The sequence below is a fragment of the Emydura macquarii genome, unplaced genomic scaffold (assembly GCF_026122565.2).
Source record: "Emydura macquarii macquarii isolate MOO-44397 ecotype Brisbane River unplaced genomic scaffold, CSIRO-AGI_Emac_v2 contig_3348, whole genome shotgun sequence".
Classification (NCBI taxonomy): Eukaryota; Metazoa; Chordata; order Testudines; family Chelidae; genus Emydura; species Emydura macquarii.
The window spans coordinates 5101490-5120197 of NW_027133485.1; the positions used below are offsets into that span (position 1 = coordinate 5101490).

The 18708-nt window shown below is 50.5% G+C and overlaps 1 protein-coding gene across 1 annotated transcript; it reads right to left on the reverse strand.

Moving 5' to 3' along the window:
• Positions 1-7877: 7877 nt before the first annotated feature.
• PEF1 (penta-EF-hand domain containing 1) lies at positions 7878-16611 on the reverse strand. Its single transcript, XM_067533866.1, has 5 exons — positions 16453-16611; positions 12736-13036; positions 11400-11555; positions 10258-10401; positions 7878-9301 (listed from the first exon to the last, which is right to left on the reverse strand). The coding sequence occupies exons 1-5, from the start codon at positions 16483-16485 to the stop codon at positions 9072-9074; spliced, it is 864 nt and encodes a 287-aa protein (XP_067389967.1). The 5' UTR covers positions 16486-16611; the 3' UTR covers positions 7878-9071.
• Positions 16612-18708: the final 2097 nt, after the last annotated feature.

An 18708-nucleotide genomic window follows, 5' to 3' on the forward strand; every position in this document is an offset into this window, starting at 1 on the left:
GCTAACAAGAATTTCAGAAGGGATATTAAAGCTCACACTTCCGGGCTTGAGCTGACTGCTAATTGTTATAGACCAGGATGAGATCTGTGCAGGGGATAGAACAGAACAACGGTCATACTGGGTCAGCTCAATGATCAGTCCAGCCCCATAGCCTGTCTTCCAACAGTGCTCAGTGCCAGATGCCCAGAGAGAATGAACAGAACAGGGCAATCAGCGAGTGATCCATCCTCTGTCATTCACTCCCTGTTTCTGGCAGTTAGAGGCTTAGGACACCCAGAGCATAGGGTTGCATCCCTGACCACCTTGGCTAATAGCCATCGAGGGAACCTATCCTCCATGAATTTTTCCAATTCTTTTTTGAACCCACTTATACCTTTGGCCTTTACAATATCCCCTGGCAATGAGTTCCACAGGTTGACTGTGCATTAAACTCAACTGTCTTAAGTAATTTTCTATCATCTGCAATTTTGCCACCTCACTATTTACCTCTTTTTCCAGATCAGTTATGAATATGTTGATCAACACTCATCCCTGGACAGATCCTTGGGGGACATCACTATTTACCTCTCTCCATTCTGAAAACTGACCATTTATTCCTACCCTTTGTTTCCTGTCTTTTAACCAGTTACTGATCCAGGAGAGGACCTGCCCTCTTATCCCATGACAGTTTACTTTGCTTAAGATCCTTTGATGAGGGACCTTGTCAAAGGCTTTCTGGAAGTTCAAGCACACTATATCCACTGGATCACCCTTGTCCACATGATTGTTGGCCCCCTCAAAGAATTCTAGCAGATTGATGAGGCATGATTTCCCTTTACAAAATCCATGTTGACTCCTCCCAAAAAATTGTGTTCGTCTGCGTGTCTGGTAATTCTATTCTTTACCGTAGTTTCAACCAAGTTGCCTGGAACTGAAGTTAGGTTTGCTGGCTTGTAATTGCCAAGATCATCTCTGGTGCCTTTTAAAAAAATTGGTGTCACGCTAGCTCTCCTCCATTTCCAGAAGCTGATTTAAGTGGTAAGTTTATATCACAGTTAGTAGCCCCGCACTTTCATACTTTAGTTCCTTCAGAACTCTTGGGTGAATACCATCTGGTCCTGGTGACTAATTACTGTTTAATTGATCAATTTGTTTCAAAGCCTCCTCTACTGACACCTCAGTCTGGGACCTGAGATTTGTCACCTAAAAAGACTAGCTCAAGTATTATCCCCCCATCTGCTACTGCAGGGTGCCTGTGTTTTCCTCTAACACATCTGGTGCTAGCTTGTGTCAGAGACAGGACGCTGGGTCCGATGGACCCGGGGTCTGGCCCAGTTTGGTATTTCCTATGTAAGTCATGCACCTCATACAATCATGCTGCAATTTGATTTGGGGCCTGTTGGTGAGACTGGCGTATAAACAATCAGTAACGTGTGCTTCTGTTCCCCCTTTCATTTCTGGATCTCCAGGAGAGTTAGGGTCCCTGTGTCGGGATTAAGCTCCTCAGCTCACACTGACTTTAATGGGAGTGAAGGACGCGCAGCACCTGACCAGGGGTGCTCAATCAGGCCCTAAGTAATTGAGCCTTGTGAGGTAGATAGCAATAGGGCATATTCAGGATGCTCACCTTACCTGCCACTAAAATGCAGCCACATCTTGGTGGAACACGTCAGTTACAGCCGCATCATAGAACAATCGGCAGGAGCGGAAGAACATGGCAGACCATAGGTAGGCAAAGTGCAACTACCTAGGATGGAATCTGCCGAGGGCGCTGGGGTTAGCACCATTACCCACCCCAAAAGGGAGCTCGGCTCTTTAGGGCCCACTCCCCCCAGGTGCAGAGAACTCTACACATTGCAACCTCAGCTGCTGGAATCAAGACCTTTAACACCACGCGAGGGGCATTGTGAGGGCAGGTGGGTTTGGAGAACGTCAGGTGCTACATAAACCTAACATATTAGCAGAATCTAGACGTTGGTCCCCAAGGCAGAGCAAAGGCGACAAAGATGATCAGGTGCTTGCAAGTAGCTGCGTCCAGCCACTGTGAAGTGTTAGTATCTTGTGTGTAACCCTTTGCTACACTGCCCCCCATTATAGCAGCTAAGGCCCCAATCCAGGAAAGCACATGCTTAAAGTTAACCCTGGAAGCCGTTCCACCCAAGTCAACGGGCCCTCATTTGGGACTGCTCCTCTGCGCAGAGAAGTCCATGAAAAACCTCCCATTAATTTAATCTGTCTTTGGATCAGGCACAATGTGCTTAAAGGGGAGTGTGTGCCTGGCTGGATCAGAGCCTCAGCAAAGCATTAGTACTTCAGATTTATAGCATCGACTACAGGCGAGGTGATTTACCCAGATTAGGAGCTAACTATTTTAATTTCCAAGACCTGCTGTTTTCATAACCAAGAGCAGCTACTTTTGAAAGATTAAATCAATTAGAGAGACTATTAGGTGAGGTTTAAATTAAAATCACATCTAGCCTAAATACCTTCATTGTGCACCATGTCCTACAGATGTCACCTGAATATTTTATGCTCTGCTGTGACACAGCTCAGTACATTTTCACCACCTCAAAGCACAGACCCCCCTCGATAAATATTCAATTCAGCCAGCGCTGGAAATGGAATTTGGGTATGAAATTAATTGCAACAGATTGCATCAAAGTCTGCCGCCTGCTGTTAGCATCCTACTACCTGAAGCAGGAGATAAGCACAGCCGTTTCCTTCTCTCCCATGCTGCATTTGGCAGAGCGCCCTGTGCTGGGGAAAGCACAGCGTCTCAGTGAAGCCTGGTTAAACAGGACATGGCCACTTATACGAAACAAAAAAATCTATACTGCTTTGAGTTGCAGTGAGTCTTCCATGCTGCATTCATATCGACGTGGCAATTGAACCAACAGCCCAGTGAATCAGCAAGAACTCCACTCAATTGGGTCAGGCAGGGTCGCCTCATTTCAAGTGATAATGGAGCTGTTTCCCTAGCTGAGAAGATATTTACTTCACCAAGATATTTATCATGCAGGGAAAAGACATCTTGATGATGGTAGGCCACACTCAGCCACCGTGTAAGCAGGGAAACTCATTTGCTTCATTCAGCTAAACGGGAATGCTATGGACTTAACTGCGTAAGGCAGGGGACTCGGACGTGGGAGAATTGGGTTTATTCCTGGCTTTGCCAGTGGTCTTCTGGATGACCGTGGGCTCCCCGTGCTTCAGTTTCCCCAGCTGTACAATGGGGATAATGATACTGACCCGCCTCTGTAAAGCACTTAGAGATCTATGGATGAAAAGCACTAGATAAGAGATCAGGATTATCATAAAGGCTGAGTTTGACTCTAGATGGCTGTGTCAATGTAACCAGATGCCCTGGGCAAGTTGTCAGCAAGAGGAACTGAATCCACTCCCACTCCGGGTGATTTTCTGAGGCCAGGTCTAGACAAGAAACTTGTGCCAGTGATTTTTGCATGACATTTTTCTCCTGGCAAAAGCCCTTGCACAGACACAAGACAGCTTACGTTGTGTGGGGAAACTGGTATGAGCAATAATGGCAAAAGCACTCGTTAGCATAAGCGGCTTCCCCCTTAGAGCGACTTGGGAAATTTTCAACTTGGTTTTTCGTTGGAAAATGCCAATTCATGGAAACCAAAACTCAAAATGTTTTGGAAAAAAGTCAGGAAAGTGTCAAGACGTGTCCATGGTTTTGAAACGAGAAAAAAATCCAGGTTTTCTATTTCAAAACAACTTTGCAGTTTGAAATGTTAAGATAATTATAGTAAAGAAAAACAAAAACGGTCAAAGTGGAAACACCACGTTTGGTTGACCTGCACTGAATTTTTGGTTTGTGAACAGTTCTGAGATTTCATTTTTTCCGCCCAATTTAGGGCAGGGAAAAAGTCATGTCGTGTCCCCCACAACATCCCCATTAACTTGGAAATGTTCATGAGCTGGGAAAAGTGTTTCCTGCATAGCTCTTTGCCTCCACTAGGAGGGCTGCAGTACAGTAACACCAGCATCGCTCTACCAGCAAAGCCTTCCTAGAGATACCAGCCCCTCCAAGAGCAACAATTCCAGCCTGGTTCTTAAAGTGACTCCTCGCCCTGCTTCTGGAAAAAGTCACTATTGCAGCAGAGGCTGGGTTGGAACAAAGGATCACAATACTGTGCTCAAAAACTTGGGGATATTTTAGAGGGGTCCCTTAAGACAGGGCGGCTGCTGATCAGACATGGCCCATAGGGCTGGTTTCCCTGTCTGAGAATAGTCAGTCTAGGTGACTAGAGCACACCACTTTCCAAGGAGGAGGCTGGCTAAGAAAGGGTCTGTTTTGATTCAGTAACTATAAGGCATCTGCTACATCTCATTCCAAGCAGCTAAGAGTCTTTAGTGAGAATTCACATGCGCATTCTTCTTTGCTTCAGCCAGGCCTTCCACACATGCTAGCGCCCACTCTTCCAGACAGCCACTTACCCACCATTCTTCCTCTAAGGGCTGTGAGCTGCACAGAAATACCGACAGCACCCAGTAGAAGTAACAAGACCAGAACCCATGATCACCTGGCTTCCAGCACAGTGCACCTTCCCCTAGCTTAATGGATACTCTGTGGGGCAAGGGAGGGGATTTGAGCTACAAAACTACCCAATCCACCCTTTAATCTGGCCCAGGGATTTAATCAGATGGTGTGATGTCAGTGTTTGCCATCAAGGACTCTCTAGAACAAGGAAGCAGCACAACTCAAGCCAGCCAAGGAGTCATTGCAGGCGTGCATGCTTCTGGTGGGTGTAAAACTGGAGTAACTTGGTAAAAGCCAATGGTGTCACACACATGCAAGGGAGAAGAGCATGCGGCTCAGTGGCTTAAGGGGGTGAGGCTCCTAACTTTACAGATTTAGGAGTTAAATTAAAAAAAAAAAAAAAATCTTCCTAGCTACAAAAAAAAAGCAAAAAGAAAATCTCTCCAGGCGACAGACATCAGGCACTCTATCAGGAGTGACTCTTTCCCCATGAAAGGAGTGTCAGATCATTCCCCGGCAGAGATTTCCAAACTACTTTTCTATCCATTATTAAACAGCCTGAGTCAAAAGCCTTGTGCCTGTGCCAGAAATGTCGATAATCTCCAGTGATGACCTGTGCTGCTGCTGCCAATCCACTGGGCATGAAGGATGGACAAGAATGATTAGTTCGAGACCCTTTGGCTTCCTGGCTCATTTTGCCATCAAGGCTCTGGCTGGGGAGGAGGAGGGGAAGGGAATATGAAAGCCCTTTGGCAGAAGCAGCTCATGCCTTTTCACTGAACCATCCCCCCTGCCCTCGCCCAGATATAAATGGCCTTGGAATAGCAGGGGGTGAGAGAGTTAATCAGTGCCAAGGGCTCTCCTTTGCTCACATAAAGCCACCTTGCAAGAGGTAAAAAATCAAGGACATTCTCCACCAGAGCCTCCATTATGCCTTGAGAACAATTCTGGGATCCCCATTAAAATTCATTCAAACCTGATCTCTCCTCCCTTGTGGAGCACTGTGTGGTCTCATTCTTTCAGCTGACGTCGACCCCAAAACATACCATGGCTGTTTACACGTCATCACCTACTCGGCTCCACTGTGCCTGACGGTCATGGCCTATTTCCAGATACTCAGGAAGGTCTGGCGCAGATAGGCGAGGGCCAGCGGTAGGGCGATGGGACAGGGCACCCTGCACAGGTACCACCTGGGACCTGGCCACTTAAAGCTAATTGTGTGTGTGTGTGTGTGTGTGGGTGGGTGGGTGTGGGTTTTTCCCAAAATTAATGCAAATGTCAGAAGGGGGAAAAGTAACCGGGGGGGGGGGGGGGAGGCAGGGCCCGACTAAAGCATCCTCACTCTGAGCAGAGAACATCTGACAGGCTCTGGCTACGCACGTCCGTCTTGACCTGCAGCCACGCCACCTGCTACTCCAGGCCAGGATGCCCCCTGCGGCTGTGCCAATGCAGCTCAGCCCACGGACCCCCAAGTAGCTCTTATCCTGGACTTCCACCTGGCTCTGCCAATAAACCTAGACCTTCCATATCCAACATGCTTCTGGTTCCATGCCTGTCCAAGACTCTGCCGCAGCACCCTAATCCTTATTAACAGCACCCTCCTCCAGCCCTCTGCCAACACGCCTCTGTCCTGCCATGCATCCCTGATACGCCAGTTCTGCTGGGATACCCACACAGCTCCAATACACCTCAGTCCTGCCCCGCAGGCTCTTCTGCTGCCGCCCCTCTCTCAAGCGGAGGCTACGAAGCTGAGTAGCCACTATTAAAGACCTGCAATTGAACAGCTTCCCATTATACACCAGACAAACTACATTGCACCGGATTTTACTCCTGTCCTTACATTTACAGGAATCAAAAAAGATTTTGGGGAGTGGGTGGTTTGAGATCTCAGAAGGACAGAACCCCCGGGACTGGGGAACAGGACACCTGAGTTCTATTCCTATCTCTGCTACCAAATTCCCACCGCGAGACACATTTCACCTCCTCACGCAGTAGTTTCCCCGTCCGTAAAGTGTGCAACTCAAGTGCTACATGAGAGGAGTTAGTCAGTTATCTGGCTCTCGCTGCTACTTCTGGTACAAACAGTTGCCAAGGAAAAGGCGGGGAGGGAACGAGGCAGCCACACAGGCAACAAGAGCTTTTCCGCTATGTTGCAAGTGAAGTGGAGATAAACACGCCACAGCTGGCCAAACAAAATGTAAATACCCACAAGTTCTCAGAGAGATGCTAGCAGCAGTGATTTACTTCTCCACAAAGGCTGTGAATTTATGCTAAAAGCACTCGCTGGTATTAGGGGAGAATCAAAAGCCAGCAGCCTTCCAAGCCCGACTTTGTTGCTGGAGTCATGCTCCGTGTCTAATGGAGAAGCAGCTCATTTGGAACAGCACTTTGCCAGGAGGGTAATTAGCAGCACATTTTCTTCCGAAGCTAAGCTCATAATTTGTGTGGGTTCCTCCCGCACCCTCCAACCCGCTTTTGGAAGGTAAATTCCAGGAACAGTTTAAGGCTGCTTTCTCCTGCTGCTTCCACGGCTTCCGAGCCTGGGAAAGCCTCCCTTCGAGCACAACAAGAACCCCCAGTCTAAAGTCTACAACCCTGCAGAGCAAAGGCAACGCATCAAAAAAATCTCAGAGCACGGGGTGCTATCCAATGTCACCAGGGGCTTGCTGTGAATACCCGAAGGGAGGAGAAGACGCCCTTTTCAGAAGGGATGGCCCCACCCTGGGACGACGGTGGTTAAACATCTCTTTGCTGAGAACCCTCAAAACACTGGCCAGTCGGAGAAGACAATCCCTCCCTTCTGAGGTTGGAGATAGCAATTTTCAGGTGGTGGCTGGGCTGTTCTGCTAGAAGACACCACACGCATGATGGAAATGAACAAGCATCCAGGTTTCTAGGGCTAAAAAGCCCTGATGCCCTGAGTCATGCTCACTCCTATAGCTGAAAGAGAGCTGGGGGCAGTCTGCTCAGCATCCTTCAGCTCCCGTGGGGAGGAAGCATTTCCCATCCTGTACCAAACCCACCAGCTGGCACTAAAGAGAGTTTCATCAAGACTGTAAGGTTCCTGCTGGCAGCCATTAAAGAAGAGTACCATTTGTGTTCAAAGTAGAGCGGGGAAGGGTGGGGGTCAAAATTCAAACGGCATGCTGGAGTCTATCCTCCTGCAATCCTGGATAAACCAGCAGAGGCTCTTTACCTCAGAGGGACGCCAAGGCAGAGGGAATGTACCCAGATAACGATACCCAGGAGTGACTTCCCAACCTCCTCGCCTCCTGCTAAACACCGACAGGGTTTGTTCAGACTTCAGATGCCTAAAGCACCATAAACTGTTCGGTGTTTGCACACTGCCTGGCACAGTGGGGTCCAGGCCCCTAGGCACTACTGCAACAAACAGTGATGCTAAAGCATGTGGCATTTTATTTTATACAAGTATAAACTGTTTACTGAAGCTTAAAGCCCTTCGTGATTGGCCCCTACAAATGAAAACAAAAGCTAATATACACATTGGCAAGAAAAAGGGAGCTAATTATCTTTTTGTCACGAACGTCAAGCGGCCCAATTTTGCACTGCAAAGGAAACGTGCACTAGGTAGTACTCAGACTTCAATACAAGTCAGAAAAGAACAGGACCCCACAACAAGACAAGGGAAAGCAAGGGCAATTGTTCTGTTAAACGCTTAATCTTTGGCAAGGGAGTAAGGTTTGAAACACCAGTACACGGGCTCAAGAATCAGAACAGCTGTTCGTACAAATGCTGCAACACACACTCACCCCCACTGGCATCGTTTGCCACTTTGGATGTTAGGGGTCCTACAAGGTAAGATGTCTCTAAGTTACCGTGGGGAAACAAGGAAGCAAGCCCCAGAAGGTGTGCTAAGGAGGAATAAACATTTTCAAATGGCTGACAACTAGGACAGCATCCTCCCAGGGTGGCAGAAGAGCTCAATTTGGGGACTGAAATACAGTTTTATCTACCAGAGGCAGAAGCAGCTCTAGCTCTTTTATTGGCTAGGGTAGAAAATGTTTTTGGTGTCCCCTGAGCACGAGAGGAAAAAAACCATGGCCAATCAGCGCACAAAAACAGCTGGCCAATCAGAGCTGAGAAGTACAGCAGGGCAGCCCACCCCGAAAGCTGGTGCCTGGGGCAACTGTCTCTGGCACCCACCCTTAGAACTGGCCTTGATCCTGGCAGGAGGTGGGGGGCAGAGGACACTTGTTCTCCTGAAAGACAGTTACTACACAGTGTAATTTACACCACTGGCTTTCCTTTTGTGTGATGTGCCCCCTGATGATAATATAATGTAACTTATGTTTTTGGCAGGGACGCCTATATTGCTTTGGGGACTGGAGACTGAAATCAAAGCGGCAGATTCTGCCACACGCGTTCACAGCCTGAGTCCACCTGTCCGTGTGACTCTCTTGTTCTCAGGCACTTCACGCTGGTTACACAGCTGGGAGAGGAAATGGAATGGGTTTCTCCTTCCTATTGGAGGACATAATATCTAGGCAAGAGGGGCTGATCGACTGCTCCTGGTTCCAGCCTATCAGCCTTCCCTCGCTACACTCAGGCAAAGAAACGTCACAAGGCATCACAACATGCGAGTCGCAGTCATAGTGAGGAAGTCTTCATAGCTGAGCCGCACGCTGCCTGTTCTGCCGGTATCCTTCTCCTGGAAAGCTTCGGTCACGCTCTGGAGCTGGGTGCAGATCTGAATGAAGCGATCCAGCTGGATGGTGGAGTTGGAAGGCCTCTGGGAGTAATGGGACAGCAGCAGCTGGGTGAACTGGGGGCTCAGGTTGTATCCCATCTGGGACAGAGCTGGGAGTAAGGAAATAGAGAAAATAAACCCCTCAGACAAAAGCCTCATGGGAAGATTAGTCCATCCTCCACTCTCAGTATATGCCAAGACACTTCCCCTTCCCCATGTACCACCCATGTCTGATGGCAAAGGGATATTTAAGAAAAACAACTGAGCACAACCCAGGACTGAACTGCAGGCAGTGCTTTATGGGTGCTAGGAACATAAATTGAGGCACAAGTTCCAGATCCTCTCCCTGCCCTCCATAGAGACAAACCTCAGCAGTTCAGCAGATACAGCAGGCCTTCAGCTATGTGTCATCCAGGCAGAGCGGAGTTATTTTGGGGAGGTGGAAAGGGGCCAAGGGTTTCTTGGAAACTCAGAAGCTAATTTGCACTCCAACACCTACAGCCTTCAGAGCAATGCACACACCCGACCCGTAAGAGTCACAGCAAAAGGTGATTGGCTGTACAGCATCAGCACACAAACGCTAGAGCCACCACTTCAAAGTGGCCGCTGCTGGATGCATCAGAGGTAGGAGCACAGGGACCCGCTGTAACGACTCCTGCCCTCCAAGCATGGGGAAGAGATCACCACAGAAGGCTACCAAGGCTGGTTTAACTGCCCCACTTTCATGGAGTCCACTTAAAGCTAAACAAGCATAGTGCATGCCCAATACAGCGGTTCAACTGGTTTGGAATGAAGCTGTGGCACTGCAGGATGGGATAGGTGTAATTTAAAGTGGGAGGCACCCAAGCCAGCCTGGATCTGTTGATTGGTCCACATTTGCCTTGAATTGACTCAGCCAAAAGCAGTTGTCACGCTGGTTTGGACGCAGCCCCCGACCAGATACCACGTCACGTGGTTTCAGAGAGCGGCTAGCAGGGATGGGAACCACAGCGGGTACTCTGCCGTAGTGCCCGAGGCTGCTGTCACCCGCTTATTCTCTACAATCTGCCACATTCCCTCGTCTCACCTTGCTGCAGCTCACTGAAGTTGATGGAACCTGACCGGTCTCTATCGAACTGCTGGAAGAGGTTCTTCCACTGCTGAATGAAACGCCACAAGGCCGAGAACCCAAAGATATCTATCCGTCCCGACTTCGTTTTATCAAACATGTCTGCCGAGGAACAAACAGCAAGAGCAGGGCCGTGAGCGGTGCATCTGCGGTGCCTCCCATCGGAAGCTCTCAAAGGGCTTTACAAACATTAAGCCTCAACATCTCAGGGAAGTCATTCCCCACTGTTCAGATGGTGTTTGGCGACTTGCCTAAGATAGGGAACCCAGAGGTCTTAACTCCTAGTTCCCTGCTCCAGCCATGAGACCACAGTGTCTAGGAAAGCTCTCGCCCTTAGGAGCTATGAAGCAAATCTAACTACAGGAACAGAATACATAATGGAGAGCACTAAAATGCCAGCATTTTGATCAGGAAGGTTACAGGGGCCTTCAGGCGATAGCATCAAAACCTTCACCCTCAGGGTACTGCAGCAAGCGCGGAAACTATCAGGAATTCAATTTGCCATAGCAAATGGTGTGGATTTTTTTCATCTCTTCTTTGTTCTCTGCCCTCCTTGACAGTCAAACTGTCCTTTGAAAGAAAAGCTAGACACGCAGGACAATCGGTTCTTGGGGGCTAAGGCTATCTGTGGCTGTCATGCAGCACTGAGCTTGCATGCGTGCTAAACAATCAACTAACCAACAGCGTTACAGAAACCTGCTGGGGAAGTTCAAGCTTCCAAGACAGCAGAAGTTGCTGGAGCTGAAGCTCTCCATGCAACATCTTATTCCTCCTCTGCTCTTCCAGTCACTGCCAACTGTGGTATGAAGGTTTGCCCAGTCCCTCAAAGCTGGCATCCCTACACAAACAGCCAGCATGCCATTCATGTCCATTTTGCGAAGTAAATGTTTTGCCAATGGGGGAAGATACAGCTGATGTACACTTGACCTAGGATTCACCCTATTAGATCCAAACTGAACAGATTAGATCATATGCACAGAGTTGGATTTTTTCCAACATTACAGAACCACCCCCGCAGAGTTCAGCACAATACACAGCGTCTATTCTAATACAGATCGCAGCTCACGAGCAGTTTAAAGGGAAACAACATCTGGGCTCACTTATCATCATAAGGCAGGTCTCATCGTTAAACGCAGACCAGTTGGAGTTGACCAGGGCCTGCTTGAGTTCTTTGATGGAGATGTAGCCACTGCGATCGGCATCCACTGTCTGGAACCAAGAAAAGGCCTCCGGGTCCACGCCAGGTGGAATGTTACCTGTCAGGAGGAACAGGATAAAGGCTCTCACAATTCACTAGAGAAATGACAGCTCGCTAGTCACTTGACAAAGCAGCCAGTTTGTCAGAACCTAGCTAGACCCTCTTCACCTGGGAGTCAGCACAGAAGCCCTGCAAAAAGCCAGTCAGCTAGTGCTGAAGGACTGTTTACAGCTAATGGGCCATAAGGAGAGGCTGAGACAGCTTTTCCAGTCTCAATGTATTTTTATGGCCGTGGGAGCTACCCGGTGAAAACAGGTTCATAACGGCCAGAACTTGGCACACAAGGTCTTGTAAAAATAGCAAGAAGTAAATTAGATCTCTTCAGGTGGTTTATAAATGGAGTGGAAACAAATGGAAGTGGTGTTGTTTCAGCAGGATAAACACTACCAGTTCAGGGGAGACAGATGTGTGACTATAAAGTTTTATTTCTACCGTTTGGGGTTGCAGCTTCTTTAGCATTTTCCCTCCATGTTGGAGCCTTAAATAATGAACAGGGACATTTTTCTGAACAGCAGTTTAATTGAAATGAATGATTCAATTAAATGCCACAGCTCCCATTCTGCTGGGCAAGGCATATTGTTCAAGTGGCCCCCAGATGTATTCCCAAGACCTCGTATACCGTTAGAACATGTCTAGGCCTTGTCATTTGAAGGGTTCTTTACAAACAAAGAACAAGCCCTGGGAGTTAGGTTATTATCCTCATTTCACAGGTGGGTAAACTGAGGCACACAGCAGTGAGAGGATATCCCCTTGGAGTCAGGAGATTCTGGATCCCTGGCCTATGCTCAGATCATACCTCTCAGCTGAATGAAAGTGCCAGTCAGCGTAGGGACTGACATACTGATTTAAAAACAGCCTCAAGTGTTGGCTCAAAGATGATAGCACTTGGGCAGCAGGTACAGCCAGGCAAAGGGCTGCATGGCCACTGGGAAAGGAACAGCCATCTCTGAAGCTACTCAAGAGCCCCCAAAGGAGGGCAGCTTACAAGTTACGACTGCACCAAAGGCAGGGCTCTTGCATCCCGCATGACCCCGGCCTCCCTCCGTCCCTGCGGGCAGCCGAGGAGCAGATGTTGTGAGAAGCTCCATAAGCAAGCGTGTGCAAACGAACGAGCTGCTCAGCCAGCCCAACAGAGAGCGCTTGCAAGGGTAGGATCATTCCAATGCTTTTCTACTCACCAGCGGGAGCCCCTGCTCCATAGGGTCCTGGCTGAGGGGCACCATAGGGATTGGTAGGTGGCTGCCCGTAAGGCCCTCCAGGTGCTGGGCCTCCTCCATAAGGTCCCCCAGGAGCCGCCGATGGTGCTCCCCCTGGGGTGGGATGCCCATAAGGCCCTCCACCAGATGGTGGGCCATAGGGCCCTCCAGGTGCGGGACCACCATAGCAGCCACCAGGAGGCAGTCCACCTCCATACTGGCCTCCAGAATAGTAACCGCCCTGCGGGGCGCCTGGGGCTGGCCCTGCTGATCCGGGGTAACCCTGTGGGAGGAGAAGGGGGAAAATAAAAGGTCAGGGTGACAGCCCATAAAGAGCAGGGCACACCAGAAAGCACCACCACTCACTGCAAGGGCCAGCACCCCAGAGACCCCATCCCAGCTGCACATACAACCAGCCTCGAGACTGCTCGCCCCACCCCATCCTCCTGGCTACACAGCATGTTCGCACTTTTGGATGATCCGAGTTTATAACTAAAACCCTCCAAGATGGAAGTTATTGAAACAAACCCTGTTCAGCAGGGGAGGGAGGGAGGGAGAGAGACAGGCAGGCAGTGCTTGGCTGAACACCAGGCAATTTGTTAAGCAAGCAGAAAGGGTACTGAAGACCCAGGGGTACAGTAATTTCGGGTTAGATAGGATGATCTGAGGCCTCCCCTCCCACTGGGCATTATTTCAGGGCATTTGGGGAACATAAGCATAGAACGATTCAGCCCAGAAGGACGACAGCTTTTCCTGCTGTGGCTTTTCACCCGAAAATGCCAGATTTAATGTTCTGTGCTGGCCTGAAGTTCTCTGTAATGAACTGTAGCTGCTGTCCCATTCAGAACAGGCCACTGCACTCCTGGGAAACAAGCCACCCAGGAGCCCGCCATCCTAGGTTCCCTGCACAGTTTGGCAGAGGGCTGCTATCGGGACTGTAAATTGGCCTTCCCAGAGCATCATCTGCACTTCTTTCACCAAGAGCAATAAACCCTCAATGACACGAGTGGAGATTCTAAGAGACAAGGCAGGGTTTTAGTGTGCCTCAAATCCACATCCCACCTGTAGGCTCTTGGAATTGGCCCACGGTGGCATTTCATGTGCCCAACAATACCTACACATTGGCTGCATCCCATCAGCTTTCACCCCCTCCAGATGATCCAAAGAAGATTCAGTCAAGAGAACAAAGAAATGGTAGCTTAAAGAGATGTCAGTGTGGAAAGCAACTCAAGCCTTCCTTAGACGGAGCTCTCAATCTCACACCAAACAAATACCCCATACTACACCGACGGGCATACAGTAGTGTTAACAATACTGCACAGTAGGTCACACTAGAACACTGCCATGTGCCAGGTGGGAAGAAAGCCGTGCAGACAGAGTTTACACTGGGATTTTCAGAAGCTCCTCAGACAGAGATGCCTCGCTCCCACTGAAGTTCCCTATTCCTTTCAGCACCTTTGAAAATCCCAGTTTGCATGTTGGTGTGGGTCTGACAGCCATGTAGACTGAACCCACAGAACAGGGACAGCAGGTAGCAGAATGGCAAGCCTAAACTGTCACACCCTGTTCTTCCACCAGCGTGACCTGCAGGGGTTTCCACTAGAGAGGAGAGGTGCGTTTTGTCTTCAGGGCCTATTCAGTCCTTGGTTTCTCTGCCATCGGGGAGCCAATCAGTGCTGTTTTTGTGATGCAGACACCTGCCCATCAGCCACTGGGCAGGGATCACAACAGAAGCCTTTGTATCTGTAATCCTATTTGAAAAAGACTCACAGGACAAATGCCCCTAGCAAAGCAATTATGTAAACAGCATGGACCCTGTGCCTTCCTGGGGGAAGGCGAATCCTTTTAAGGCAGTGCAAAGAAAGCCCCCTTCCTTTCAGCAATGAGTCTTCACTGCAGAGTTAAACCAGACTCTTACCCAGGTTTGTAACACACTAAAACCCTTGACCCGGGTTTTGAGGTTCTTTGAACATGAACTAGCTAACCCAGCTGCGGGCATAGGTTAAAGCAGAACCTGGGCTCTAACTCATGGCTTCCCAAAATTCCTTCAGGGCCAGGTTTTCCTGCCCTTTTACCTCCTCCCGCAACAGAAGCCTCCTACGAGTTTTTAAATATACCAGTTCAACATTTAAACCCCACATCCTATAAACCCTGTTACATTTCTACATGGCAACTGAAGAGAGGAGCCATCCTGCAGAGCCTGGTCTTAATGTGCTATTAGCCGCAGTACAGTGCCACACTACGCTGTGCTGCACTAACAACATAGGCTGTGCCCGCCCCCCGAAGTCTGAGCGCTGAATCGGAGTTAGTTTCATCCACACTGGCATTGCTCCATGTGGGTACAACCCGAGCATGGCTTAGCAATGTGGATGCTCACAGCCAGGCTCTTTTCCAGTGAAGACACACCCTTAAATCAAACAGGGCTCATGTTTCAGGAAATCACATTGTAGAGTGACAGTCATAAGAGGGGAACCTACATGAGCTAGATTCAGCAACAGGACAAGGTCAGTGAACCCTTCTGCTTCGCAGTCTGAAACAAATAGTTGCAGTACCTGAATCACTGTCATTTACATTACAAACAGCACCTAGAAGCCTCTACTAAAACTGGGGCTCCGTGCTAGCAACCAGGCAAACACAGAGTGACAGACTTGAGCAAACTTACCACCTAAAGAGACAAGACAAAGGGAGGGAGGAGAAACTGCAGCACATATAGGGGAAGAGATTTGCCCACGGCCACACATAACAGATCAGTGGCAGAGCCAGGAGAACACAGGTTTACAGACCCCTAGTTTGTAGCATTATCTCTTGGACCACACTGCCGCCCCAATGAGGAACAGCTCAGACAGCGTGAGGATACAAACGCTAGGCGGCCTTAGGTGGGGTTGTTCCGTCTACACCCAAGAGAAGCAACCCAGCCAACGACTCATCCCAGCTAGGGAAGAGGAACCAGATTCAGTGCAGCAGTGGCAGAGCCCAGCTTTATCCTCACCCCGCACACGTCGCTGGGAATTCAGCGTGTGGGGCTGTACACTGCTGGCATCAGGAAAGGAGACTGGTAAGTGCCCTTACAGGAAACTGCACGCACTTTAGCACTACACACTCGTGTGTCTTCTGAAAACCTTGGCCGGTGAGCAGGAGACACCCTAAAGGAGCCTGATTTCGAGGGGTCGGGGGGGGGGGGGGGGAGTCAGCTGCTTCCAGACAGTCGGGTCCCTTTAACTTGTCTCAACCCGAGCATCCAAGAACTGAGGCAGCCAGAAACCACTCGGCGTGTCTGAAAACCTTGCTGCCTCCTGCCGCAGCCCGGGGCCCAGCTGGGCGCTGCTGGAGTGTGTCAAGCCCTTGGGACCTTCGGGGGGAGGGGGGGGGGGAAAGCAGCCATCGGGAATGAAACGCATCGGGAAATGCCCCCCCGGCACGTTCACGCTGAAAGGGCCGCTCCGCGGGGAAGCTCAGGCAGGTCGGGGGCGCACCGGGGCGGGCGAGTGTCCAGAGCCGTGGGGGGGAGGGGAGCAGACCCGGGACCGGGCCCTGACCTCGGACACAGCCGACCCCACCCCCGCCGCCTGCCCCGTCACCATGGAGACAACGCAGCCCGGCCCGCCGCCGCCCGGCCCCACAGGGCGCCGCGCCCCCCCCCCCAACATCGCCCCACCGCCCCCGCCCCGGGCCGGGCCTCGCCGCAGGGCCCGCGCTCACCTGCCCGTACGGGTAGCCCCCGGTGCCCGCCATGGCGCCAACCTCGTCTCTGACTGGGCCGGACGGAGCCGGAACTGAAGCCGGCCTCGGCCCCACCCCTGCTGTGACCGCCGCTCCCCCACCCTGCCGCTTCGCTGATTGGTTGCCGGTCTCTGAGGCCAGAGCGTCGACCGGTTTCTATTGGCTATCAGTCAGGTAGCCCCGCCCAGAGGGAGGTCATGTGACGCGGGGAGCGTGGACGGGGCTCTCAAAGGGCCGGCGGCGAGCAGCGGTAGCAGTGCGCCGGCCCTGAGTTCCGGCAGGGGGCGTGTATGTCCTTTGGCCCCGCCCTCAGCCCCTTGGCCCCACCCCGGTCTTTGCCTCTGCTCCGCCTCCTGCCCCCCACCCTGGTCTTTGGCCCCATGTCCCTGCCCCGCCCCGCTCCCTGTAACCCCCCCCCCCCCACCCCACCCCACCTCCTGTATCCCATGCCCCTCACTGTCTGCCGCATGCCCTGCTTCTCCTGCCTGACTCAGGCCTTTGCCCCCATGACCCCTGGGTTACTGCAGGGATCCTCCCTCCTCTCGTTAATGGAGGAGCTGGATGGCAGAGGGACTAGTGCTGGGTTGGCGGGGTGCGGGGGGCCAAGGCTGGCTCATGCTGGACGGGCTCCTCCATGCAGTGTGCGCCCTCCTCTCCGGCTCACCCCGCCCCACTCGTGGTTCTGCTGCTCACACACCCTCGCTCGCCCTGAGCGCAGCAGCTCCCAGCTTCTCCTCGGCGGCGCTCCTTAGCAGGGTGCTAAAATAATCCCGATCGCAAACCGGGGAGAGGGCAAAGACAACAGTAGCTCTGCTCAGCTCCCCGAGAGCCAGCATGCTGCTGGGAACAAACCCTCCTCCACTGGCCCCAAGGAGAGAGACTGGAGGATCTGAGGGGTCATCTCCATGTTGTCTGCCATTAGGTTTGGCCTTAAAGCCATTCCCCTTCCAGAGGGGAAGGAGGAGGAGACAATGTTTAGTCCTTGGTACTGTGCTGCAACATCAGGGCTGGTTGCAGATGGCTGCCAGCCCTTGGCGGATTGCAATGGATACTCTTTTGATTAAATAAATTGCTGGACTCACTCCTAGCTCTGTGATGAAGTATTAACCCACTGGCTGTCAGTCATTGTTCTGAGCTGTCTAGAGAGATGTGTAAGATTCTACACTAACCCTCCGTGTTCCAGCCATGCCTGCTGACCCATGTCAAAGGGCATTACTGCTCCCAAGCTGGTTGCTAAGAAATGACTGCCTGTTAGAACTAGATCAAACCCAGACGTCTACATTAGAGTTGGGGAGCTGAGTGCAGGCTGCAGCTTCAACAAAAGGAAAGGCAAAGAGACCATTATTCTGCAACTCTGCCCTTCCCTGTTTGAAGTGGTGAAACGAGCCAATTTAAACACTGTACATCAAGACCATTAGTGACACACAGAAACCGGCTCACGGACATGTAAGAAATGAGCAGCTGCCATGTGGAAGGCAGCACCTGAGAGAGACATGCTGGGTTCAATTTTAAATACTGTGACTCAGGAAATTGCTCCTCTTACCGCTAACGAGAGTAATGGGAATTCTGCTGGGCTCCAGGCTGATTCTTTATTCAAACACATCAATACTTAATAACCTCGGTATTTTTCACCCCACCTTATGGAACAGTAAATATGCAAACGCTGCTCTCTTTCCACTGGTGACATCAAGCCGGCTAACAGAGGTCCTAAAACTCAATCTTCGTATGTACTTGTTAACGATTTGTCTTCTGGCTTAGCAACTTAATGGGATGCAGCGGAGAAGACGTTTGTGAGATGCTGGGTGCTGGATACAAAAACGAAGGCAAAGACCAATTGAAACCCTGATCCTCTATGAAGAGTTGGAGGAAATGCCCCTTAAGGTCTTGTCCACGTTATGGTTGCAAACTTATAAACACAGTTGCTGCTGTGGCCAGTTTGGATCTACCCACCTTCTTGCCCAGTGGGTCTTGGGAATCTTATGTTCTTGACACTTCCATTGTAACTAGTTTATAGAATTATCCTCAACAACTCGGCTAGGGTTAGTTTATAGCCTGGTTCTTAGGGAAAAGGTATCCTCTACTTGAAACCAGGATATGTTGCTATACGAAACAGCATTTAGTTACATTAGTGAAATCAGCAGAAGTTAGACCCAGATCCTCCAAAGTGTGCAGGCTCCTAACTTATTAATGAAAGACAGAAACTGCTGATGGGACAAATGATTTTCTTATATCCTT